The 27,632-nt window shown below is 37.9% G+C and overlaps 1 protein-coding gene across 1 annotated transcript in view; it reads left to right on the top strand.

Moving 5' to 3' along the window:
• Positions 1–1,550: 1,550 nt before the first annotated feature.
• The window catches only part of LOC124159077 (importin-4-like), a 40,678-nt gene continuing 14,596 nt past the window's right edge, over positions 1,551–27,632 (top strand). Inside the window, exons 1-9 of the mRNA XM_046534602.1 lie at positions 1,551–1,671; positions 1,941–2,113; positions 2,197–2,371; positions 2,444–2,629; positions 2,716–2,973; positions 4,920–5,114; positions 18,055–18,273; positions 18,356–18,617; positions 21,985–22,370. Coding sequence (XP_046390558.1) covers positions 1,609–1,671; positions 1,941–2,113; positions 2,197–2,371; positions 2,444–2,629; positions 2,716–2,973; positions 4,920–5,114; positions 18,055–18,273; positions 18,356–18,617; positions 21,985–22,370 — 1,917 coding nt within the window. The 5' untranslated portion in view covers positions 1,551–1,608. The remainder of the gene's footprint in view (positions 1,672–1,940; positions 2,114–2,196; positions 2,372–2,443; positions 2,630–2,715; positions 2,974–4,919; positions 5,115–18,054; positions 18,274–18,355; positions 18,618–21,984; positions 22,371–27,632) is intronic.

Raw genomic sequence — 27,632 nt, 5'->3', positions numbered from 1 at the left:
GTATTTACTAAGGAAACTAACAAATATGCTGAGCAGTTCCTTACTGCCCATGAAACTTTATTGTCTACGTCAAAAGTGAAGCAGTGGCAGTAATGGAAATGAAAGCATTTTATTCAATTTTACTAGAACTGGATGTAACAAAAAGACCAACCTAATTTACTCAGTGAGCAAAAAAATTTTCATGCATACCATGGGTAGGTAAAATGATGTCTAGGGTTTGTTTTCAATTGCTTCAGAGGTTTTTCTGTCATACTCCCACATAGCAATGAACCTCTCAGAGATGTCTCACTATGGTCTCGAATATCTCAGAGATGTAATCGTGAGATGTTCAGGAATTTTTTTAAACGTATTTAAACACCATCAATGCCTTCCATATATTTTTTCGGTGCAATTATGCAGTTCTGATAATTAAAATCACGACATTTAATATGGGTTTCTTATTTTCCAAAGGTCATCCATCAAAAATTTGTCGCTACAAATGATCGAGATAGGTAGGCCATAACTCTATAATTTGCATTTAATTACTTTTTGCCTACATTTTTAAGCATACCATAGTGCAAACTCTCATGAGACATTTCAGGTAAGTCTCTGAGACATCTCATAGACCATTTTTTTGGACATAGTGGCATCTCAGAGATGTCTCTGAAGCTCTCAGAATGTCTCTGAGACATTACATATTCTAGACATATCTGAGACGTATTTCTGCTATGTGGGCTGATAAGTCCAAACTATTTCCACCTGGCAACAAAAATGACTCTTGCACTACATTTCATTTATGAGCACGCTAATTGCCTGGTTTTGAATTAATTTACACTTCATGAACACCTTAAGCATACATGAAATGTGAGTTGCAGGGGTGTAGCCAGGAATTTTGTTATGCTATAGAAGAAAATTGTTTTTGCTATAATTTCTCACATGGTGCTCAATTCTTACATCATATTTAAAGAAAGTAATCCGGGAAAAGTAAAGACAAATCTGTTGAGACTGATAAATTATAGTGCCATCTTATGTGTTTTCATATCTTTTACCAGCTTCAAATATAGTAAGGGGTAGTGAATTTTATGCGCAGTGAGAGAAACAGGATTTTACTCCTATTTGGATATTCCTCATGGAAAACCTACCATTAACAGCGATTCAAAAAGCAATGAAGATAAATTAGAGAAGGTTCCTATTACACTTTGTGATCTATGATTCGGGTACATGGATACTCATTAAAGTACGATATTCATCGCTTTCTCCCTGAAAATCAACTATGTTAAAGTAAAGAATAACCTTCAGTCTCCATTCATCAAAATGTAAAACCACGTAGGAAGATCTCCTAACCTTCCATCCTAAACTAAGTTCATAAAACCCGCGCAATAAAATTATTGTCATTATTATCTTTAACCATTTTCTACGACACTTTTTCACAATACATGAACTTTAAAATATAAAAAATGAGTTTTAAACTTTTGAATAGCTTAAAATAAATTTGTTTAATTTCGAATTCTTCATTTTAACAAGAAACAGCAGTTTAGCGGTTTAGCGCCACTCCATTCCATCCATTCATTTCAAGTTCCCTTGGTTCGCTGCTTTCGCCCGTAGGTGGCCGGCTCTAGTTAAGCCGAGATGGCTCCCTTAGAAGAAATATTGGCGAAATTACTTGTTGCCGACAACACCGTGATTCAGCAGGTACAGTTATTATCATTGTCAAATGTATTCGAATAATAGTTTAATTAGTCAGTCTTCTGAGTTCGCTAATAACATGTTTGTCATTATGGTTTTCGGCGCCTGGTACACGTGCTCCTTATTGTCAAATATTTCGCTCCTCAATGTTTAAGTCCCTGTGCAACTATGTGGAATTGTATCTGGTTAGCGCCTCGTAGAGAATGATATTCGAGTAACCTTAATCTTTCCGAAGAGCTTGTTGAGCTCTCATGATGTGTATTATGATTTAAAAGGGCACCGGGGAATTGTCAGAGGCATTTAAGGATCCTGAAGTTATCCCAGCTCTTTGTAATGTGATCGTCTCGTCTGAAAATCCACAAATTCGTCAATATGCAGCGGTGTTACTGAGGAAAAGGTTTTCTAAGACTAAAAACTGGACGAAAGTTAATGTGGAAGTAAGAAATGGGTATGTACTCTCCACAGGATCTCGTTCTCTAAGATGAAAGCTCTCTTCTAGTTTTATTAATGTTCTTCTTTTAAATTTCGTAGCATCAAACAAGGAATCCTACAAGCTTTAGTGAACGAGCCCAAGCAGCTCGTGAAGAACTCAATTGCCCAGTTAATCGGCACCATTGTGAAACATGAATTTCCCAGACAAAGTTGGCCTGAGCTACTTCAGTTTCTCCACCAGCTTACTAGCAGTGCCAATGCCGAGGAGAAAGAGGTACAGTGTGAATTGCATTTTAGATTAATTTTTTAATTGACCCAGGTGAATCACACTTTTCTTCTGTTGCAGTTGGGAATGTATGCGCTCAGTGTTGTCACAGAAATATCCTCGGAACAGTTCGAGAGCCACTTATCATCACTAATGGTTTTATTTAATAATACCCTGAATTCATTGCAAGATTTGGGCTCCCTTCTTGGGTTTTACACAATACTCACTTTGAATTCTCTTGTTCCTGTCATAGGAACGGATGCCAATGTAAGTACCTGACAAATTTAAGGTAATGAAAATGGAATGGTGTGCCTGCAAGATATTAAATCTCTATGATAATATTTTACATCCAGTTGCAAAGTATGCTGAGTCAGCTGATGCCAAAGATAATGGAAGCTGTCAGGGCTCAAGTGGCTGCTGATGAGGACCGTGGAGTACAAGCTATGGAAATTTTTGAGACCATGTATGACAGCTCAATCAGTATTGTTGTGCACCACATCAAGCCTTTGATTCAAATGTGCCTTACTATGGCCAGAGATAAATCTTTGGGCACTGCCGTTCGTGTTAAGGCTCTAAATAATATTGGATGGATTACTAAGTTAAAGAAGAAGGTATGGCTATGCATATCTATTCATTCATTTATTCCTCTGAAATTCAGGTAAACAAGTGCGTGAAAGTCTCTACTTTGTCGCTAGTCATAGTAAATTGGTCATATTCCCATTTTATATCCACAAATGAATGCGCAAAAGCTGATCTAATCCAATAGAGCAGCATGACTAAATATTTTATTGGTCTGGTACAAAGTCCCTCAGAGCATAAAAATGCATGACCTTGTGGGAAAGAAATTTAATGCAATGTGTAACAACTAGCATGTAATAGGGTAGATTCCTTCATCAAAGAAAAAGAAAGGCATTGATTGCGATTCATTACCTGCCATTAGTGTATTCTTAGTATACAAATTATTTTGTTTTAGAAATCCCATTTTAGATGAATGTTAATGGTCAATTGTAACCTCATTTGAAAATGGCCAGATTGGCGGCCATGCGATGCCACTCCACGTGACGTCATAAGGACCTAGATGCTCTATAGGTAGTCGGGAGTTTAACATCGTATAGGATTACCAATGCATGCATGAGGCACAGATCTCAGGGAAACATTTCTCAATAATCACCTATTAAAACTGCCTATGGTCGGAAAGTTTCCTTCATTTAATAGGGTATTAATAATCCTTAATGAAGATAAGCGCTACTTGCTAGCAGCCTGCATCGTAGCGGCGTTCATAGCCCTGCACAAAGGTGGCTTCGCACGGTGGCTGCTGGAACCAGAATGATGTCACATGGGCTTTTCCCAGCATTCATACTTAGCCATCGCACTTTTGTGATCTTGAAAATTTTCACTTTTCATTTAATTGTGAAAAATAGATATCGTCATTTAAAAATCTATAAGTGTGAAATATGTACTCCAGGAGTAATATTGTTTCGATTTAGGCAATAAAAAACTGTAGGAAACCACCCTATTGGAAAAGAAAAATCTTAACGGAAATGTCAGAAAGGGGAGCAACCTTCAAGATATTCAGTGTGATGAATCAGGGTAGCAGGGAAAAAAATATCAGGTCTAAACTTAATGAAAAGCAGACAAAAATTACAGAATATCATATCTCACCTGCGAAGAAGATCGTTGTGAGCTGCTAACAATTTCATATATTAAGGAGATACAATATATGATAATGTAATTGTCATGTAACAGTTATATTAATGCTGAATATTTGTTTGCTCATTATTTCACATGAAAAAGACTATTAATATGATGCTTTCCTTGTTTTAAACCAGTGTTGTCCGTGGAGCCATGAACTTAGGTTGTACTGCATTGGTTATTATGTATCAGTAGCCGATCTAGGATAGGAACCAGTGGGGGGTGGGGTAACCTTCCAGCCGTAGTGGGGGTGCGAATAAAATTACCATTTTAGCTAGAGTAAATTGGATACCCAAGGGGGGGCTATAGTCCACTTAGCCTCCCCCCCCACCCCCCCATAGATCCGCCACTGTCATGGTGTGACCTGCGGTTGGGTCACAACTTAGCGAATATGTTCATAATTAAGACAGAATTAGAAGACATATTTGTAATTATGCATTTTCGAGACACTCATCTTTTAGCAATTTTTTCTTTTAATATATGCCGAACAATGTCCTGAATCAGAAAACAGTCTTTAGCACATAAACACTGAGGGAGTGTTTTACAGTCGTCAATAAATAGTAGGCAGAGTTTATCCTTTGCACAAATTCTCAATGTGGTAATATTGTTGAACATATTCTTGGTTTTCCACCTGGTCAATTCTTTCAAGGCTGATGTTTTGAAGTGTGTCATCACTATGCTTGAAGGATGAAGGAATGTTGGCCATTGAAGACTTAACTCTGTGGGATACCTGAGAGGCATTTTCAAGTTGTGTAGCTTTTTCTTTTTAAAATTATTTTTCATGTATTAATCACAAATAATGTTATGCACATGGAATGCTTTAGTATTTTAGAAGTAGTTGTTATTTCCATTTTTTAATTTGCAGTCTGTGGTGAAGCAGAATATTGTTCCCAGCATTTTGGATACTCTATTCTTGCTAATGTGCATACCACCTGACGATGATGATGATGAGGATTATTTTGCTGATGACAATGAGGGAAATACACCCATGACATGTGCTACGCAGACACTTGATGTTTTGGCTTTGCATCTGCCACCAGAGAAATTAATTCCTCCTATGGTAAGTGGTTCATAATTTTCAAGTTATTTGGTTCAGTTGATGTGTTTGGCCTTAGGGTCATTCCACCACACCATGGCATCCACCTACTTGCATTTTGGCAAATTTTTTATGCTTCATTTCTTCTCCTTTGCATGAAAAAAGTCCCAAATATATTTACTGAGATTCAGTTACAGTCTCTCAAACTTAATGAGGCTTCTCTATTTTTCCAATATCAAAAAAATGCTTTTCAAGGTTCACTGTTTTTCTCAAAATTTTTTATTATTGTTTATGCATTGTTTCATATTAAAGTTTTCGACCTTTGCAGCAAGTTTGTGAGGATTATGTGTGTAAAAAGATGGTAAAAAAGTATTTAATTATATTTTTACCAAAAATTCAGATTTCACTTTACTTCATCATTTCTTTACATTTTCTTTCAATGGGTATATTATGCAATATTCAACACTTCATTAGGTTGAGGTTATATAGTAGACCTTCATCATTATGAAGTTCACAGGGCCGAAAAACCAGAGGTTTGTAATTACGAAGTTCGTATGAACGTTTCTTTTACGTGTAGTCAAAAAAAGTTAGTCTAACTTTCTTGTCTATTCAATCTCCCATACTTATAATCGCTCTGCGAAATAGCTTCAAAGTCGTGTGTATATACAGTGGAACCCCGATCTATCGTTCCCGCATAGATCGTTTTCCTGCATTCATTGTTCGCCCTTCCTGGTCCCAAATATAGTACCATAAAGGCAATGTAATTTTTTCCCGCATCCATCATTGCCCGAAGTATAGTTTTCCCACGTTTATCGTTTGAAGATCGCGGTCCCATGGTACAATTTTCCCGCATCCATCGTTTGACAAAAAGACGAAGTGTTTCCCATGTCTTATTAGTTTGAATCTTCCCTAGGAGATTTAACTACCATAGGGAGAGACTCAGTGCCGTGGGATAGAAGCATCAGTGCATTTCCCACGATCCGCTATCCCCCTCTACTCAGCACTCGCCTCCTCCCTCTGATGCTTTCCTCTTCTCCGAAATCAAACAGTTAAACGCCTCAGCTCGTGCAGAGATCGTATTACGAAGACCTTAGCTTGGAAAGAATATATCAAGTTACACGAGAGCAATAGAAATGTGTTTGTCACCTCCCCCTTTTCTCACCTACTGACCTTATGAGCCCAAAAGGTGTCTAACAATGAATTTCGGCAATTGGTATTATACTTATATTAGATTTAAATATTTGTAATGTGCACATAATTAAAAAGAGAATGAGACCAAACACGACATATTCCTGAAGTTATTTAAGCATGTAAAGCAGGGAAATAATAGAAAAAAATACAATCGTGATTTCTGGCAAAACTCTTATGTCCTCGTAGCTGAGCTTCTCGGAAGTTAAAGTGACATTTTCCCGAGAACAGGATATCAGGTTATTATCAGTTATCAATTTACGAGTAATACTAAATGTCTCACTTGTTTCTCCTCACTAACAATCCGCATTCATCTACTCATCTGGCACTACGCTAATTAGAAAAGAATGTGTAAGTAGCCTTCTCTTTAGGACAAAAAATTTGATGGTGCTGTCGTATGTTTATGCTTCAACCTTTTCTGTATGCTCTGCTCAAGCCGTACGCGATAGCATCAGTTGCGAACTTCACCTCGCACCAGTGGTTCTGTACTTTCCTGGGTGGGTTGACTTCAAACTAGCGAGTGTTTTCCGTGTGGGTTTAATAAAGTGAGGTTTCATTTTTATTAGTTTTATTTTTATCTGTCTTCGGACACCTTCCGAAAAAACAAGTGAGAACTTTAAAAGATAGACTGAAAATAATTGAATATGAAGTAAGCATCCGGGATAGAAGCGTGTGAATATTGAAGAACGCCTCGGGCTGTCCACTAGCACATGACGATAGGGATATTTGTTAGAGATATTAGTCGAATCAACAATATGACCTAAGTGTCTCGATAAAGTACTAATAAAAGCCTGTAATTGGCTAAAATCTTGTTTCAATCCTTAAGTGAATATCATAAATATGCGCCAAAATCCCGTGTTTCCTATGACATAGGCAACCTAACCAAGCTTCCCCGCATCGATCATTTTTTTTTTCGTCCATCCCCCTGAAAAACATAGATCGAGGTTCCACTGTAGTACGCGATTAAATTATGCAAAAATGTAAAAAACAAGCACATGCATGTCATTTTTATCAAAAGGAGAATGTGGCATGACGCAATCGAGGATTGATATCTACCTGGATACAGTAAGTCATCGATATACGAACAAGATGCATTCCTTGTAACCTTATTCTAGAGATGGGTCAAATAGCAGTTTTCTCGAACTCTAATATCGAATTAAAATGTTAAATCATTGCTCGAATATTCGAATACCTCAAATTTCGAATACTTAAAGATGAATGCGGGAATGTTTGACTGGGTTGCCTATGCAGCAGGAAACAAGATTTTGGGGAGTAATTTTGATTTTCTTTAAAGGATTCGAACAGGAATTTAGCTGATTAATGGAATATTTTAATTTTATGGAAACAATTGGGCATATAGTTGATTCAACTAACATCTCTTTCAAATATTCTAAGGGGACACACCACCTTGCGAAAAATGATTGCATGCAGTCTTGGCATTTACACTGCTACGATGGATTTCTGTCTGATGTATACGTTCTTATATACCAAACGCCATTTCAGCGGCACGCCCATCTGTTACTCAGCCTCATCCAACTTCTTATTTTCAACAGGTAGCTTGCTTTACCCCCACTCCAGCTGTCAAGTGCTAGCGGACAATCTGAGGCGTTTTGCAAAATACACGTGCTTCTCCACCGGATTTTCTTCAATTATTTTCAGTCCATCTTTGGAAGTTCTCACGAGATAAGATGTATTCGAATTGCTAGCAGGGAGAAACCAAATATCCTGAGAAAATATCCCTTCGTCTGTGACTGTAACAATAGAGATTTATAGCACAACTCATATATTGTAACTTGATACACCCATGTCTCGTATAGCGCAATTTCGATTAGCGCAATTTCGATATAGCGCAAATTCGTTCCTCGGGGAAACATTGCAACGCAGTGTAGCCTAATCAAAAATCTTAAACGCTCTCGTGATAAAACGTGAACTTGCGCTAAGTACACACGAAATTTCTATCAATTTACGCATATTAATATTATTTCTTGCCTCAAATCTTCTTTTTTGTTTATATATTAATCGAAATTCATTGCTGCGCAATTGCCAAAAGTATTACTCGTCATTGGGTCTAGATAGCCGGCCTACCGATGATTTATCTCGTCTCCTTAACAGAATGATAATAAATAATTTAGATCGTTAATTAAGCGTGGGGCTAGTGGAAACGAGTTTTTTTTCAGCAATACGGTTTGAGACGTATTTTTGCCGTCGTAGGTTACCGGGCGATTGACTTCCAGGTAGAGAGTCTACGCTAAAGCCTTCAAGGTCATCGGTATTCACGGGGGAGAAATGGAGCGGTGACCGAGTTGCGCATTTATAGCATCAAGACATAAAAGGGTCCGCAATAGAGTCTTAAACACAATGGCTTCGTTCCCTCCCCGCAGTCATAGCCCTTCTGCGTCTCAGGAATACAGTTCAGCAGAAGAAGGTGATTTAGATAGAGCCATACAGAGTAAAAACCAAGAGAATATGGCAAAAAATAGGAATGCGTGTAGGAAAATCAAGAATTTATCAAGAAAAACCATTAACCTAGAAGAGGACTTGAGAGAGGTCAATTGCTTTGAAAATGGAGAGCGTCAAAGCGATATTGCGCGGAAGTTTAAACTCACGATGCCTTATTCTGAATAAAGACGAAGCTAAAATATCAGTGACCTCAGCCGCACCAACTTCAACCAAGCGGTCTACACATACGGAAAGTTCATGGTGAATCAGTACAAAAAGACGAGAGTGGTAATCGCTCCGAGACAAAGTGAAAGCTCCGGTTGGTTCCAGAATTTAAACGGCAAGTAGGTATTTTCAGTGCGGCGATATCAGGTGAATCTGCAAGTGTTGATAGCGCAGCCACCACAGCATTTTCTGATGAACTCCAAGCTGCTATTGAAAGTGGCTCCTTTCCTCCTCAACTAGATCTAGTGTTGACGAGACGATATTCTTTTGGAAAAGAATGCATTCTCGTTCATTCATTTTCAGGGAAGGAAAACCTGGGTCAGGTTTCAAGGCATTTAAAGACTGTTTCACGTAGCTGCTATAATGACTCGGAGGACTTCAAATTAAAATGATTTATCATTCATAAACTCCGCTAGCTATGAAATGGCATTTAAAGTAGCATTTTCCTGTCATTTCGATGAGCGACAAAAGGGCCTGGGTGACACAATAGTTGTTTTTAGACTAGTTTGAAAAATCATCAACTGCCGGCAACGCATTACGATCCCCTGAGATAGCAGATGTTAGCCCACCCGCACGACAGGATGGAATTTCGAAAGCACGTAAGAATTTTTTTTAACGTGAATAAAAGTCTTTGAATGCGTGAATACTATCTTTAAAGATGTTTTAAACTATAAATATTTATAGAAATAATGTTTTCTAAGGCTTTTTATGGGAATACAGGCGGTCCTCGACTTTCGTACACTCGACTTTCGTACAATTCGCACTTTCGTACGTTCAAAATTGACACCTTTTACTCGACTTTCGTACGCTAAATTCGGACTTTCGGACGCTGGTCTGTAATTTTTTTAAAATTCCCGCTATGTTTATTGCGCATCCCAACATTCAATTGTTTCAAATTGCAGTATCGGCAGTATATGCGAACAATATGAACGTATATAATGAAGGAAATTGTTGGTAATTGACTCTGATCTAGGTGATTTATTTGGGAGGGAGACTGCCTGCTATAGGCTCCTTTATCAAGAGAAGAGGAAAGCCTTCATTGAAGATATTTTTCAAAAGAAGTTGACTAGACATCATCGAATAGCTTTCAATAAAACTATAGTAAGACCTTCTTTCTAATTGTGTTTTTTCGTTTGAGTGCTGTTTAATTCATGTAAACCTTCAGCAACGATATTGCACGAAATATCACCCGAATTTCGTTTTTATTTTGTCTTTTTTGAATAACATGCGGAATATACGCGATCACGAATGTCACCTGCCAAATATCGAATTTTGGTGTAAAAATTAAAAGGTATCCAGAGTGCGGGTTCAACGAATACATTTTTTTATGCTACTTGATATGTCCTTTTATATATAGTGGACGTAATAAGTGGAATGTCAACTTAAACGCCAAGAGGAAGTTTCACTCGATAGCCAACGGAGTTCTTGTTTTTTAAACTTATATTTGCATTTTCTGCGTATTTTCGAAATAAATTGGATGATTTGAGGAGTTTTATTAATATATTATTAAAATTAAGTCAATTGAAATGAATTCCATGAAAAAAAGGTTTTAGTACGTAAATTCCGCTCTTTTGGAACGTAACCCCTAATTAGTATGGAAGTCAATGGTTCGACTTTCGTACAAGTTTTCGGGAACGCATTGTGTACGAAAGTCGGGGACCGCCTGTATAGATGTTTTAGAGGAAATTCAATACCCAAGTCTTATGCTACCAGGAACGCATCCCTATCTTCCCTATGTTAAAACGCTCTCGTATAACGCAAATTCGTATAGCGCAAAGACCCCAAGGAACGCATCCCTTGCGCTATACGAGACATGGGTGTATATGTTTTCGGAAAAAAATACCGCATCAACTTCCATGAAGCTCTGCTGCTTATATCGAGTCTCGCCAGAATGCCGTTGTATTTTGACATTTATTTCCTCACGTAAAATGCTTAAATAAAGTCAGAAATGCGTTGCGTTTGGTCTTATTCTTTTTTAAATTACGTGCACATTACTAATATTTCAATCCAATAAAGGTGTAATATCAATTGCCAAGTTAGACACCATTTGGGCTAATAGGTGATTCATGCTGCAGTTGGCCTCCAGAAACTGTTGACTTTGAAGCAGGTAGGCTGAAAAAGGTCAGTGGGTGAGAAAAGGGAGGGCGCAAAACACGTTTCTATTGTTCTTGTGTAACTTGGTATTTTTTTCGAAGCTAAGGTCTTCGTAATACGATCCCTGCATGAGCTGGGACCTTTTGTTTGATTTCGGGGAAGGGGAAAGGGTCAGACTGGGTGAGGCGAGTGCTGAAGGGAGGGGGATAGTGGATCTTGGGAAATGCCCTAAGGTTGCTATCCCACGGCACTGAGGTTCTCCTGGTGGGGGAAACCGGGGATTTTCATATTTTTTCACCCAATCATTTTCGGTTCCCCACGTCGAACTCTTTTCACCGCTCTAATCCGCGAATTTGATGTGATTCGTCAACTTGCCTACAACTGTGCTGCATGCACTAAACGACTAGAGTTCTTTACAATTTTCCGAGTCAACTACCAACGACGGTGTGTGACAGTGTACGGCGCGAAATTCAAAGTATTCGAGAGTGTACCTTCAGCATAATTATTCGAGACCTCGAATATCAAATACAGTGGAACCTCGTTAAAGCGAGTACGGGCTATAGCGACACCCCCGCTATTACGAGATATTGCCGATGCACCGTCAATTGACCGTATAATAAGCATGTTGAAAAATTCGTTTTTACGAGACCCTTTCGGCGTTGGCTCTCGCAATAGCGAGGGTTTCACCGCCGGAAGACTTTCATCAAGACTCCTTAACCTTTGTAACTGCTAGCGATCTGTTAGAAATGAAGTTAATGGAGTGCTCAGTCTCAAATTTATGTGGTAAACGGTCGTGCGATAAATATAATGATTGACGAAACAATGCTTTGCATGATTTTTATTCAGTGCGGCGCTTATAAATTGTATGAATAGTTAGTCGTTATTTGAGTAAGGAAATTTAGTGATGCAAAAAACATCGCCTTTCGTCTGGATTTATGCTTACGCTTATCGGATAGATGTTTATCTGTCGCCGCACCACTCCTGTTCCTGTTTATCTGTTCGCAACAGGTATATTGGCTATTATTTGCTCCACCTCCGGTAAAGCGACAATTCGCTATAGCGAGTGTTTATTAGTGCACCGTGGGGTGTCGTTATATCGAGGTTGCACTGTACTTGCTAGTTTTCGAGGTATGCGAGTATTCGTGGATACTATTCGCACATTTCTACCTTATTCGTAAGTTGATTAACTTAAGCAAGGCATCGAGGAGTGTGGTTATCCTGCAGAATGCAACACTTCATCATAATTGTGCGATAATTCACTATTGTGACAAACTGTTCTAGCTGGGCATGCAACGCAGCTGGAGTCTAAAAAAATCACTGTTTGCAGGAAGGAAGGCCAGGCAAAAAGCTGAACAGTTCCTGACTTCTCACTGATTCAATGATACTCTGTTTTGATAATGCCCGAAGGATGAGTTCCTCCCAACCACACCTTGTCGCATCAGCCAACTCGAAAGGTGCCAAATTTGAAATTTCAGGCGTGATTGAATTTTTCGAATGTTCGTATCTCTAAAAGTTCGTAAATTGAATGTGCGTACGCAGAGGACTAACTGTATGCCCAATTTTCAAGCGGTAATGAGTGGGTCACCTTGTTTCCATTATTTGATGTTGTGTATAACTGAAGTATCTCCTACTGAAGAAAGAACCATAATTGATGCTCTTGGGCACAGTGCACGAGGAGAAGTTAAACGTAGCTCTATGATTGTAACATAGCGTAGGGTATATCCTCCTAAATGCCGTTGCTTATTCATGGAACTTTGTAATGAAGTTCTTTTTGTTACTGCCGGGACCGGAGCTCATAATTTCGTAATGTTTCTTCAAATAAAGATTGGATTGGTCTTTTCGTCGGGACCAAGGATTTGCTTTGTTACACAAGAACTACGTAATAATGCTGTTCGTATTAATGAGAGTCTACTGTATTAACTTACATCAGGCTGAAAAAAAGCTACATATTGATACAACCATGTTTTAGGAATCTATGACAAACAATATTCTGAAAGCCGTTTAACTCAGGGCACATCTTTGTGCAGGTTACCACTGAAAACATGTTGAAATTGCAAGAATGCGAGCTTGGAATTAGAGGAGCTATTTTGATGTCTCTATTCCATTCATTCTTGAATGTATTCTTGAAATTCACCGCTTTACATGATGCAATATTGATTGTGCCTTTGTACATATGTCTGATTGCGCAATTACTAACCTGGGTGTAAAACGGCATTTAGATACCCATTTCAAAAGATACTGACGACCCTCTTCAATGCTCTTTGGTATATCTGTAAATTTCATTTTGTGGATATAATGCCATGCTGCTGTGTATAGATATTCTTATATTCAACAACACATGCTTAAAATGAATCTGAAATGAAAATAGTATGTATTTGCAAAGCTAATTAAATGAATTTAGTGAATATTAGTGATGGGTCGATTCCAAAATTTTTACGATTCCGATTCTGACATTTCGATTCCGATTCTACCGATACCGATTCCATCGATTCTGATGCCAAGGGCTCCATGAAAAATATCACTTAATTCCAGGCAACAAGATAACCACTTAAAAAATTATTACTCTGTGAAAGAATCTGTTGAAAAAGCATCTTTCATATCATCACTATGTAATTAAAATATAATACCTAAATTTCAAAACAGAACATACCTGAAAAGTGGTGTTACCTCATAGGTATTACTTTAGAATATTGGCTCTCATGTTTAAATTTATAATAAAAGTATCTCCTTTAATATCTATTTTTTTTTATTGAAAATATCTTATTTCACAAATTTAGCCTCCTTTTACAGACTTTAAATTTTTGCTCACAAAGCAAAGCATCTTCTTTTTGTCAGGATAAAGCCTGTTGCGTTTTACATCACATATTTTTCCTGCCGAACTAAAAAGTCTTTCACTGAAATGGCGGTATGGCAAGAAACGTTTTTGCTTATACTTTCTGCCTTGGGTACGATATACAAGTCTTCCAGTATTTCCCAGGGAAGGAATTTGGTGGTGCACTCATCTCTGATAAATAAGCTTCCACTTCAGCTTCAACAGTGTTTGCTATAATAACTTAGGGTACTTTTCCAAATGCATCACTCTATCTTGACCATATACCTGTCACAGGCTCCCTAGTCTGAATTTTCTCCTTCGGAAGATAATAGGGAAGTCTGAGTAGCATTTTTTGATCTTGAGTCGAGTTAAAAATTACTTGGGAATAACGAGTCGAGTATGATAATTTCTGAACCGGGCAATACAGCAATGAATACTACAGTGAGTCCTCGTTAAACGTCACCTACCGTTCCTGAAAAATTTGACGATGAACGAAATGACGTTAATCGAAGCATAATATCCCATAAAAACAATGGAAAAAATTGAATATCGGTTCCTAGACCTCACAATTCCTATGCGAAAAAATTTTAGCGTATCATATCTGTGGCATTTTTTACGATGGGAATGCCAAAGTATGGCATAAATACGAGTTCCTGTCTTCATCGACGACAATAGCAGCAGTGACATAAATCCTTCTCCATTTTTATATCTTCCCGCATTTGCTTTTCGGCTTCGCTATAGTGCAGTCCAATGAATGCTACCAGACGCTACAGACCGGGGATCCGGTGCTCCGGTCCATAGGCCCTACCCTCGCTACAAGAATTTCTTTTCGGACCGGTCAGGAGCGAAATCAAAATGGCGCAAATGAGCGAGGGCGGGCAAACTGGGATTATGAAATCGAAGAGATGGTTTTAATTGCGAATTGAGGCGGGCGGGCGTCGCCTGGGCATCATCATCGCTGAAACATCGTTGCAGTAACAGGAACCAAAATTATTGTGAACATTGTTTTCTTGGACATTGTCATGGAAATGTCTCTGATGCTAAAATTTGCCAAAACCGTAATCGCAATTAACAATATACACACCGTTTTACACTTTGAATAGACTGACCGTATTACCGCCCACGAAACAAACAACCTGTAACGCCTGCCACTTCGCCTTTTTTCTCGCGCGAAATTTAAAATACGTGACGTTATCGCGAAGCGAAGGGGCGATAAACGAATCACGGTCGTAAAATTTTCGTGACGTTATCGAGAAATGACGTTAAACGGGGTGACGTAGAACGAGGACTCACTGTACAATATATTCTACTCCAATTTTCTATGATGAATGTCTAGCCTAATGTAAGAAGGAAAATATAATGAGGATCGTTGATGGTTATTGTCAGAAGTAGGAGATGAATGAAAAATAATTTGTCTTCAATATTTCCATAGGCACAGTTGAAATTAATTAACCCCAAGTAATATGTTGACAATATAAGTCATATATGTATCCAAACTACAAGGGAGAGCCCTGAGTATAGTAATTTTCACAGCTATAATAAAGATTATATACAACGTATATGAGTCATGTAATATTTGGTCCTTTCAAATTCTCAAGCAGAAAAACCAATTATTCTATGGGTTCCAACTATTCAGGTTTTGACGTCTCCATGTTACAGTATTACTGCCTGCTGAAAATTGCCTTTTGCTACACACTTGTGTGACGTGGTAAGTACTTTCCAACCAAAATTGCAAGATTTCGGAAACTTTGAAATTTCTATTAAAAATTATATCAACGTTTTAATGGATCTTGAATCTTCATGGAATTCAAGTTCTTCAAGAATTCCATTCATTTTTCTCTCTCTTAGCAAGCGGACTTAATCTCTTCACTTTTCTTCAGTACCCGAGCCATATTTCTTATGTATAGGATGGTTCTGAAAAATATCCAATCCTTAGTAATTTCACTCGAGTAATGTGACATCACGAGCACTGAAATGCCGAGTCCAAGAGCACAGAAGGGCAGTAAAAAATAGACATTTCACCCAGTCAGTGGTGGTGGAACACCAATGGAGTGGACCGACACACAATATTGATTTTGACAACTCCTCTCTTCTGAACAAAGAAGGCCGCTACTACCCGAGAATAATCAGGGAGGCAATTGAAATCGCCAAAACGACAAAGAACTTCAACCGTGAAGACGGCTATAATCTCGCCAGCGCGTGGAAAAGGGTCTTCAAAGATCCTGACCAATCAGGGCACACCTCGAGAAAAAAGGCGGCAAACGGGGTGTATATAAGATGAACAAATTTCTGCATCAACACTTCAGTGGACCTGAGGAAGCCAACTGGAACGTTGGCGAAATATCGTCCTACAAATGGATAAACGCGGAAGAATACCCAGAAAAATCAGCAGAACTCAGTTTAGTGTGTTAGGTCAATGAAGACGATTATCCGTGCTTTAAATGACGATTTTCAAGACTGAAGTTTTAAAAAAAACTTGAGAAATCGGCCTCAAAGAGTTCCGTGGCGTGTAGCTCAGCCTTAATGCGAGATTGAAAAATTGCTCTTATTTCTCTCGTCGCAAACGTTTTTTTTCCAAGATTTCTATTTAGTACTCTTTAAAAATCTCTACTTTATATTGTGGTTCAAATTTTCCGAGTTATATTTTTCGTAAACAAAAGATAATGTCTACTTTTTGTCAAATTTCATGTGAAAAACGGGTCGGCCATTTTGCAATGTAAAACCAGACAGATGAGAGCCAAAATCTTCAAAAGTCATTGAAAGTATAGGCAAAGCACCAGGTCAAAGGAATATTGCGTTTTTTATTCCATAAAAATCATACCAACGCAACACCACCTCGATAAATTCAAAGATTTTCGAGGAAAAATGAGATCGCGCGTGGTTTTGAAAATTTGGTCATGTTTGGGCCACTGTATCATCACTAAGGGCCTTATTTATGTAAAATGGCATATAAATTTATATCTGGTAATGATTTATGAGTATTTACGCCAAGTTTCAAGTCTCTGTCGCCAAAAAGGTCATTTTGGCCTTCATTCCAGCTTTTTCCGATTTCAGACCAGTGTGCGCCGGGTCGGAAGACGATCGGCCGCCACGGCTGGCGTAAAGGTATTCGGCGCCCACGTCGAAAACTATAGTGTATTCGGCAAGCTTAAACTACCAGGCCAAGGCATTAGAATGACTTATTAAAAACTGTATTATTACATGAGTTTCATGATAGCGCTTCCTGTCAGCAGATTGCTGGACCTACTAGCCTCGAAAGCTCTGTAACCTTAACTACTCGACTCCACATTAGTAATGCTTCTAGAAACGCTCGAGTCGAGTACCAACGACTCGACTCGAACTTTTGAGTACTCGCACATCCCTAGAAGATAATGTGTTTTGTTATTACGATTACGTGGCGCGAACATTCAAATGACTGTTGGAAACCCGGTCGTATATAAATTTGTGGTTTGAAGTACTACTGGAATCTGAATCGATTTTTCACCTTGGCAAGTACTCATTTTAGATTCCGGTTCTTGGCCGAGAATCGAGGAATCGAACCGACCCATCACTAGTGAATATGTATCCTGAGTTCAAACTATTTTATTAACGGCAAACGCATGCACTTATTAAACAGTTTCTAATATAAGCTCAAAACCTCTAGTTAGTATAGATTAGCATTATTTACTATCTGCAAATGATATTGACCGAGAATCTGAATCTCTGAGAGAAAACAAAAATAAGTGGTAAGACTCCAGGAGGCCCTGCTCGCCCATATAGGCTAGTAATTTAAGGCCCCAGGTTAGGGGTTCTCGTAGTTTTTATGTGAGCCATATAGATTGTGGTTATTATTGTTGCGGTTTGTAAATGTCCCCACTAATATTTTGATGTTTTTAGCCAAGGCAATCTTTTAGATGGTTAACAGTTTTATAGTGATATGATTTTTTTTAGGGAGGCATGGGTAGTTTTATTTTTTTTCATGTTGATTTAAGGATAAATCATCTAGGGGGGGTTTTAAATTGTCTGTTGTAATTAACCAATTCCTGTATTTCCTCAAATTATATCTCTTTTCTCAACTCTGGGTATTAGTGGTGGAGTTGACTTTCTTTGAGGACATCAACTTAAACTGAACATTTGTTAGAACATAAATTGCAGGATAGTGGGTATAATTTAAGTGGATTTATTTGTTTTTGCATGTCTTTGTAATATTGAATATTTACTTTTCAGCTTCAGTACATAGAACCTGCTCTCCAGGGAGTGGATCTGTATGCAAAACGGGCTTCTTATCTGTCCCTTGCAGTTCTTGCGGAGGGGTGTGCAGAATGTATAAGAACAAAATATTTGGAGCTCTTTCTTCGCTGCATTTGCAATGGTATTACATCAAAAGAAACTGTTGTCAGAAATGCCGCTCTGTTTGCACTTGGCCAGTTTTCTGAGCACCTCCAGGTTATTCTCAATGTTACTGATTTAGTCCCTACTTGATTTTTTGAGAGAAGAAAATAATCTAATATATGTTTTTTTTTTTCAGCCTGAAATAAGTAACTTTGCATCTGACCTTCTCCCTGTTCTCTTTGACTACTTGGATCAGTTATGTACTCAGTTACAAACTGATGGAAAAGAACCACCTGGTGTTGATAGGATGTTTTATGCACTGGAAATGTTTTGTGAGAATTTAGGGGAAAAACTTCTGCCCTACTTACCAGTCCTTATGGAAAGACTTTTCACTGCCTTAAATCCTGCCAATTCTGTTCATCTGCGTGAATTGGGTCTGAGTGCCATTGGTGCAGCTGGTAAGCCCTCTGTTCCATTTTCAATTCTTTAGCCTATGTCTATGCAATGTGGTGAGGTATAAAAGTTTGTTGATCCAATCTTTAGATCTATATTTTTCATTTTTCAATCTGCCTCCAACTTCTAGAGGTATTTTCCATGAAAAATGGAACCCTTTTGCATAGGTGTTGATGGCATCACAAACTCATTTCTAGAGCTTCACTCAGTCTCTGCTCCTCCTTGGTCTTGTGTTTGGGCCTTGGTTCGTTGTTGTTTACTCCCTTGCTAGTGATTTCCCCTCTGGGAAAGGTTCTTCCTGATCAAGTAAAGGAAAAGAAACCTTAAATGACGTCACCAATTCCCATAAAAGTGGGGGGCAACTTAGCATTTTTTTATTTAATCTTAAAAGTGAATGGCTGAATAAGGAAGATACTTTATTGACTCATAACTTATCTTTACCTTCCATCTACCAACTTCTCTTACTGAATTGATGTTCTACTGTAATATTTATGTCGCAACATGACATACACAGTATCAACATTACGATGTCACATGATGTTTATCCATGTACCAATTGCTACTACAGTGAAACCTGTCTTAAGCGGAATCTCTCGGGCCCTTCACTTTTTTCCGGATAAGACAGTATTCCGCTTAACTCAGGGTCTGACAATTAAAAAAAGACCGCGAAAGTCATATCACGTCCATTGAATGCGTTGCCTAAAAGGTTGGTTTGACTCAAATTCTACACGTTGACGATTATGAAATGATTAATTATAATGAAATCATAAAAGAACAGCATCGCATTATTTTTAAATAGTTTATTTGAAGTAATCAGTCATTTTTGTCTGTCTTTCCTTTTTTCCTGTAGAATACAATTTTCTACGTTGCCAATGGCCCCATGCAAGATGTTAAACAAATCAGTGTAATCTTTGGTGAGACTGCATTCTTTTAATTCTTTTGACGAGACCAACATTTCTCTATACGATTTTTTATTTTCTTCACATATTAAGGTCACTTCTTCGTCGGTATCACAGATTTCCTCTCCTTTATTATTGGCTGTTAAGGAACCATCTTCATTGCTCGTGAGAAGATCGTTGTCGAAATCCACAAATCTCTCAGCACTCATGTTATCTCAGTTTATTACTTACTTCAAATTCGCTTAGATCCACCATTGGCTCCTAAATAGCAAAGGTCATATATATAATCCTGTAAATGCGTAAATATGCATTTACATTGGTGATATGTCAGGATGTAAATTATTTTCTTTACCTTCCTCGAGGATCAGCTCTGGCAGAATTCCAGCTTTGGCGAAAGATTGTTTAACAGTTGATGTTTTAATATCTTTCACTGCCAAATTAATCCAATTAATGGCATCCAGCACTGATACTTTTTATACCTCTGATACTGAATTCGCAGTATCTGCTGCAGCTTATAATGATCGCATCATGTTCTTCCTATATTGTGCATTCAGCGATCTAATTACTCCCTGATCCATTGGCTAAGTGATGCTTGCTGTGTTTGCCGGAAACCAGGCTAGCTTCACATTCGCCAGGTTAATTTTAGGGTAACAGGTTGCATTGTCAAGGAAAAGTATGACTTTCCTATTTTTCCTCCTCATTTCGACATTGAAACTTTTAAGCCACTCTTCCATGATTGAAGCCGTGTTCCATGCTTTTTTTATTCCGACTCCATTTGACCGGTAGCTTCCTCAATTTCAACGTTTTTAAAGCATCGTGGTCGAGCTGATTTCCGGATGACAAGAGGCTTTAGGAGCTCCCCTGCCATATTCCCACAAATGAAAATGGTCAAATGCTCCTTTGAGTGCTTCCCTCCCACAGAATAAAGAATTAGTGTAAATAAAACATCATTGTTTGAATTTTTACCCTAATTTATATAAATAGAACTCGGAAATGCATGTAAACTCTTGCAGTTGTCTCCTTTTACACACAATGATTTAGACGGCAGAGCCCTAAAATGCATTCCGGTTCCATCCCCGTTGTAGATATCACATGGTTGATAATCTTTAATTTTTACTTGAACCCTACATTTCCACTCCACGGTTTCCATGTCAACGTCATTTGACTCGCCAACAACAACTGCTCCAAGCAACATTGTGTCTTGCTCTGAAGCTCTCTAACCATCCATTGGAGGCCTTAAAATCCAATTTTCCTAAAGAAACTGCGAATTCCTTGACCTTTTCTTGGACTATTGGACCTGACAATGGAATATTCCTCGATCTTGCCCGCATAAACCATTCCCAAACTAAATCGTTTATTTCTTCATATTCGCAGAGAGGCGTTTTCCTCTTTGAATGTAAATTAAGGCCTAAAATAATCGACGGAAACAACAATTATTTTATGGTGTGTCGTTTTGAAAACTATTGCGGCATGGGAAAAGAAGAAATATGTTTCTTAGAACCTACCTATTTCGAATTCTTTCTTAATTTCGTCCTTCTTCTTAATTGCTTCGTAAACTTGAGTCTTTCCACACTTCAACTTCACTTGTATCTGCTGCAAAAATGGGTTGGCGGATTGGTTAAGAAAGGAGGTAGCAGGAGGGAAGAGGGGTGGAGTATTGTTGAGCATTTGATACAATGTACGTGAAACGAAACGCACTGCACTTTACATTAGGGACGAGGGACATAAGGCACTGGAGGAGGATTAACACTAGGTTTAGGGAGACGCGGAAGTGCTGTGGTCAAGGTTGATGCAATATTGTCATAAGTCCCTCCTGCGACGTGATGTCAGTCAATAATGACGTAGACCATGGTGAACGTGCGACGCATTTAGCTGGTTCCGTTGGATTATTTTCTATGGAGATGGCTTTACAAAACATTTTTAGTATTTTATTTCCTTACGGTAAAAATTGTCCATGGAATTTTTTTTTTTGCAATTCCGCTTAAGCAAGAAACACGTGCCCGGGAATCGATTCCGTTTCCGCGTTTGACAGTTTCCGTTTAACAGAGGGCACCAATGCACTTAAAACCCTATAGTGACTGCCAGGACCAACAAAATTTTCCGGATAAGACAGGTTTCCGCCTAACTCAGGTTCCGCTAAAGGCAGGTTTCACTGTATATGGTTCCCTTGATTTTTTTTTTTTTTTTTTTTTTTGAGGTTTTACTGTATTTTGTGTGAAATGAATATGTTGAACCTAAGATCATACAGTGGGTTTGAGTAATTCCCAAATTTTTGTGTGTGCATGCCACCTGATGACCTTCTACTGATAGTGAACTGGTGGCAGTTAATGATAATCATTGTATATTTTGAAATCACTAATTTTTATAATTTCTTCTGCCGCTCTACTTGACCACTCATATGCCTGTCTTGACCTAACTTGCTGCGGTAGTAATTTGAAATACTGATCTCCTTACTTATTTTTAAAAATTCTAGCTAATGCTGCCAAAGAGGATATGATACCATATTTTCCGAGGATAATGGAATGCCTCAAAATGTACTTGCTTCAAACTGCAACTCCACAAGAAAATGGTGGTGGTGGAGACAGCACAAGTGATGAGGATCAACTTAAAGGCCAGGCTCTGGACACACTTGGAGTTTTGGCTCGCACTGTTGGTGCTGCACATTTCAAGCCATTGGCTCATGAATGTATTAATTTGGGTCTTTCTATCGCGGAAAAATGTGATGATCCAGATATTAGAAAGAGTGCGTATGGTCTATTTGCCTCTGTTTCTACTGTTGCTGGGGAAGAAATGGGCTCAACTCTGCCACGGATTGTGGAATTATTGCTGGCGTCTGTTCGCAGTTGTGAAGGGATTGTTGTAAGTATAGGCCACTTATTTGAAATGTAATCACCTGAATTTAACATTAATAAGTAATTGTTCTTTTTCTTACCTGAGTTAAATCTGTGAATGTTTGTGAATGTGAAAGTTGTTATTTATCAGCTAAGTTCTGTGCACCATTTGATTGAATCCCTTTGAATAAATACATCGCTGTGAAAAAAACCTCAACTGCTGTCTTAGATCTACTGGTTCTCTACAGGGATGAACACATCCAAACCTGCATTAATATCATAGCCTTCAAAGCGAAGGTGGGGAGCTATAAGCTGTGCACAGTTTGCGGTGCCTGAAGTTTCCGGTCTATCTCGTCTTGTTTGAATGCGCTCATGCTATGGTTGGGGTCATTCCATGTCAGTTCATCCAGGCATGACACCCACCGACTCGGATTTTGATAATACTTGGCAATTTTCATCCTTCCATGTAGGAATGAAAGAGTGTAAAATATTTCTTGGCTATCTCTAATAGTTTTATTTTCACGACCATTTGAAGTTTGGGTGAAACTGCAGTTTTTCAATGAATGCGGTCTCCAGAGGCACTTGTACCTCCAGAGGGAAATAATTTGTCTCAGCCATAGTTTCCATCCGATTCTCATGAAATTTTGCAGGGTTACTAGAGAAGTCATGAGGATTCCAAAAACTAATTGAAAAATATCCTAAGGGATACTGGAAATTCTCTAAACTCATGTGTTTCATAAGATTTTAGAAAATTTTGCTCCAAAAACATGGTTCTATAAAACATCAAATTTTGACCAGAGGCAATATCTGAATCAAGCTAAATTATTTTTTCTAATATTCCTTAAGGTATAACCCACCACCTGTAAAAATAAAATTCATGGCTTTTTGCTTGCTTTGTTGCTAAAAAAAATTTTATGTAAAAAAAAATCCCTTTTCACGACTCTGGTAGTCGGTGTTGGGTCATCCTTCAAGTGTGATGAAATGCTTGTGTTAACTGTATTGTATATCTAAGCAAATATTTACAACATGAATCTAGTACATAGTAAGTTCAAAAATTAAAACATTTTTTATGTGCAGGTTGTTTTTCTCCCGATAAGAAAAATATATTTTTGAAATAGAATATTTTAGGGAATTCATGGCACTTACCCATCATTGCTGGGGATAACTTGATTGTTGCTTGATAAAACACATCAAAATACAGGATACCTTTCAATACAAGTTAACTTTATCCATTTTGTATTGACAAAAAACTTCACAAATGTGTTTAACTTCATTAATGTTGCACAACTTATAAATCAACAATCACAATATCTAGTCACTTTTGTCTGTGCATCAGTTTGTGGTTAATTAGCATAGTATCCAAGGTCTTCACTGAGGCCTATCTCTGAGAAAGCTAATATTTCAGTTGACACTAGAGTTACATATTTTTCCCAGTAGTGGTAATTCCAAGTTTTCCTTTTAAATCCAACAGCCGTTGGTTCACACGTTCAATGTCTTTCTCCGAGAAGTAATACATTCGTCCTGAGCCTCTTGTAGTAGGGGTTTCCACATTACAAATGACATTATTTACAGGAACATGGCAAATATCTTCTTTCTCATTTGGCCAGTAAAATGATCTTGCTGGCCCATAAGGATGCAAGAATTTCACTTTTATATCACATTGATCAACATCCTTTGACATAACTAGCCCAAAAAACCAGTGATTGTCATACAAGCAGGCCACAAAAGAATTAGTACAAATTTTTGTCATAATTTCTTCCCAACTTGGTTTTATCAAGAAATTGTGGACAGAACTGTACGTGGTATCAAAGCTAATTTTTTTTGTCGCAATAATGTTATTTGAAATTGGTATAAAAGAATGGTAGCTACGAGTACCTGGGATTGTTTTTGCATGGCTCCAGCGAGTTTCTAATTGTTGCCGAATCATTGACAATTGTTCTTTTTTTAAAACATAAAATGAAATTTTATCCGCTTTGTACTTGCAGAACTCAAACACCTTTTCAGTGGAAGTCATTGTGTTACCTAGATCCCGCTGAAGGCTTTCTCTTGTAAGAATGCGCTTAACTGTTCCGCCTATCCCATCACATGGAGATTTCCCATGACTAGTTGCAAAAAATGACCAAGAAGCATGCAAGTCAAAGTCCAAGTGATGATGGCACAGGTTTATAAAGTTTTTACAGTTCTTATATTGACCAGCACAACCATCACTGAAATATTGCACTTTCTTTACTTCAGGGAACTTTTCCTTTAAAAACTGAGTGACTATTTTTTGCGTTTCAAATACAAAAGCCACATCATGTTCTAGATCGTCAGAAAATACACACAAACTTGACACACAGAGATCTTTCTGCAGCTGTCCACGAGTATAAATTACTACTGGATGTAGGGAACAACCATCCTGATTCCAGTGATGACCCTGAACCTCATCTTGTACCACATAATGGTAGTTTTCACTGAAATCCAGCAAAACAATGGCTTCATCTGGCTGTAGGTTATTTTTTAGTTCTTTTAGGTATCTCGCCTGGGATTTGGTTATGAAGGAATGTGGGAGAAGTTTTTCCAGATTGTTCACCAGACTGTTGATGTATTCATCCAGAGTCACTGTTAACCTAATTTGTTGGGCCCGATCTGTTGTCACCCATGCACTGTATGTCACTTCATCTTCAGGGTCCCATTCCTCACATTTACTTTTCAGATGTTCCTTCAGTCGTTTGTCAGACATACATTCTGAACAGTGCCGTAACATGCAATCCCTGCTATCTTTGGAACATACCAGGTAATCAAATAGGTCATTGTAGGTCTCCTCTATTGAGCATGCGTGGAGAAGAAGTGATGCATTCTGATGGATAGCACAGACACATACAGAATGGGTTCCAGAGGAGCCTGCCAACACGCACCATTTAGGTCGCAACAGACAGAATTTTGAAAACCCTATTTTTACATGTGGGAATTCAAATTTAAAAGCTGCATACAGCTCATTTAGGTTACTTAGAAGTAACCTCTTTTGCTGGTGGACATTTTTGGACACACTCACCTTGTCTTTCATTCCTGGCATAAGGCGTGAATACTCGTCATTTTGGTAAAATGACTGAACTAAGTCCACTGCAGTTTGTTCTATGTTTTTGCCCCTCCTTGGATCTGGTATGGCTATGATGCCTTTCATTTTTAGAAGTTCCCTAGCTTGCCGAATTGTATATTCACTCACATTAAATTCGGTGGCTACTTTTTTCCTACTCCACGAAGTCGGAGCTAGTGTTAGTAGCTGAATAATCTCTCGCCGGCTGCCTGCTGTCACCAGTTTTTCTTTTAGCAACCCAACTAGCACATCCATATCACTCGCTTTAACAAGAACTTCTGAATCATGCTCTGGAAGGAATTCTTTATCAAATACTTTGCAAACCTTTTTGTTCAAAGTAGAAGTTGCAACTTTCAGTTTCCTTTTTGCATACATAGATTTGCTGTGGGATGCAACTGCATGGAGTTTTAAAGGAGACACGCCCATTTCCTTGAAGGATGAATTTATTTCCTCCAGTGCTTTTTCTTTCCCCGAATCTTTGTCAAAATCTACAACAGTATCATCACTGCCAGCAAGGGGGATTACCTCTTCAATGCCACAGTTTTCTTCAATATGGTGTGTGTATTTATCCACTTTTTCTCTACATGAATTACAAATTTTTTGTCCCGGAATTGCTTTAATAGCTTCTGGTATGCTATTTATCTTGAATGCAAATGCTGCTGTTAATGTTCGTAGAGATTTACAAATTTTTTTCCTATGACATCTAAATGGATCACAGCAAGTAATTTGATATGTTTTATATTTTTTTAAGAAGTAGGTTTTATGGTGCTCACAGATACTCAAAAGAAGTCCAGAACTTATGCCACTCCTGAGTTCAATCATTTGTCTTTCCAATGCACTTAATTCTTTAAATTTTAGGATATTCAATAACTGAGTGTAGCTAGTTTTATGGCACTCTGTACCACTATGTTCTCCTACACTGCAGTTACCAAGCTCTTGATACTGGGCCATTATAAAGGCATCAGCCTAAATAATAAATAAAATATGAAAGTGACAAATGATTGTTAACTGAGATAGAAAGAACAAATTTTGTCAAAATATTTTCCTTAAGGTTTACATACCTGCTTTCTAGAGATGGACACAAATATTAACCACAAAACTTATTGAAAAAAAACTTGATGCTCACTCTTCCAAAGTTGGAGGGCAACTGGGGTAGTAAAAGGGCAAACAATACCCACCTCCTGAGAGAAAAACTACTTTGTATAAATGGTAAAAGTGGCAGGGCTTCCTCAGGTCATTTCCACTTTCTGTTCAATGAACCCAGTTCAGGTCTAAAAGATGTGGTTACATTGTTACCATATTTCAATGTAATCTGATATTTTTCTCAGCTCCACTATGAAGTTAAAAAGTATCATTTCTTCAAAGAAGATACTGTACAAGTTAATGTCTAGCCCTCATTTGAGAAAAGGCTGGTCAAGGTTAGACAATGTATCTTCTAACATTTTTTTCTATAAGTTGTGCAACATTAATGAAGTTAAACACATTTGTGAAGTTTTTTGTCAATACAAAATGGATAAAGTTAACTTGTATTGAAAGGTATCCTGTATTTTGATGTGTTTTATCAAGCAACAATCAAGTTATCCCCAGCAATGATGGGTAAGTGCCATGAATTCCCTAAAATATTCTATTTCAAAAATATATTTTTCTTATCGGGAGAAAAACAACCTGCACATAAAAAATGTTTTAATTTTTGAACTTACTATGTACTAGATTCATGTTGTAAATATTTGCTTAGATATACAATACAGTTAACACAAGCATTTCATCACACTTGAAGGATGACCCAACACCGACTACCAGAGTCGTGAAAAGGGATTTTTTTTTACATAAAATTTTTTTTAGCAACAAAGCAAGCAAAAAGCCATGAATTTTATTTTTACAGGTGGTGGGTTATACCTTAAGGAATATTAGAAAAAATAATTTAGCTTGATTCAGATATTGCCTCTGGTCAAAATTTGATGTTTTATAGAACCATGTTTTTGGAGCAAAATTTTCTAAAATCTTATGAAACACATGAGTTTAGAGAATTTCCAGTATCCCTTAGGATATTTTTCAATTAGTTTTTGGAATCCTCATGACTTCTCTAGTAACCCTGCAAAATTTCATGAGAATCGGATGGAAACTATGGCTGAGACAAATTATTTCCCTCTGGAGGTACAAGTGCCTCTGGAGACCGCATTCATTGAAAAACTGCAGTTTCACCCAAACTTCAAA

This window comes from Ischnura elegans, chromosome 1 (assembly GCF_921293095.1).
Source record: "Ischnura elegans chromosome 1, ioIscEleg1.1, whole genome shotgun sequence".
Lineage (NCBI taxonomy): Eukaryota > Metazoa > Arthropoda > Insecta > Odonata > Coenagrionidae > Ischnura > Ischnura elegans.
This window is presented reverse-complemented; position numbering and strand designations above follow the sequence as displayed.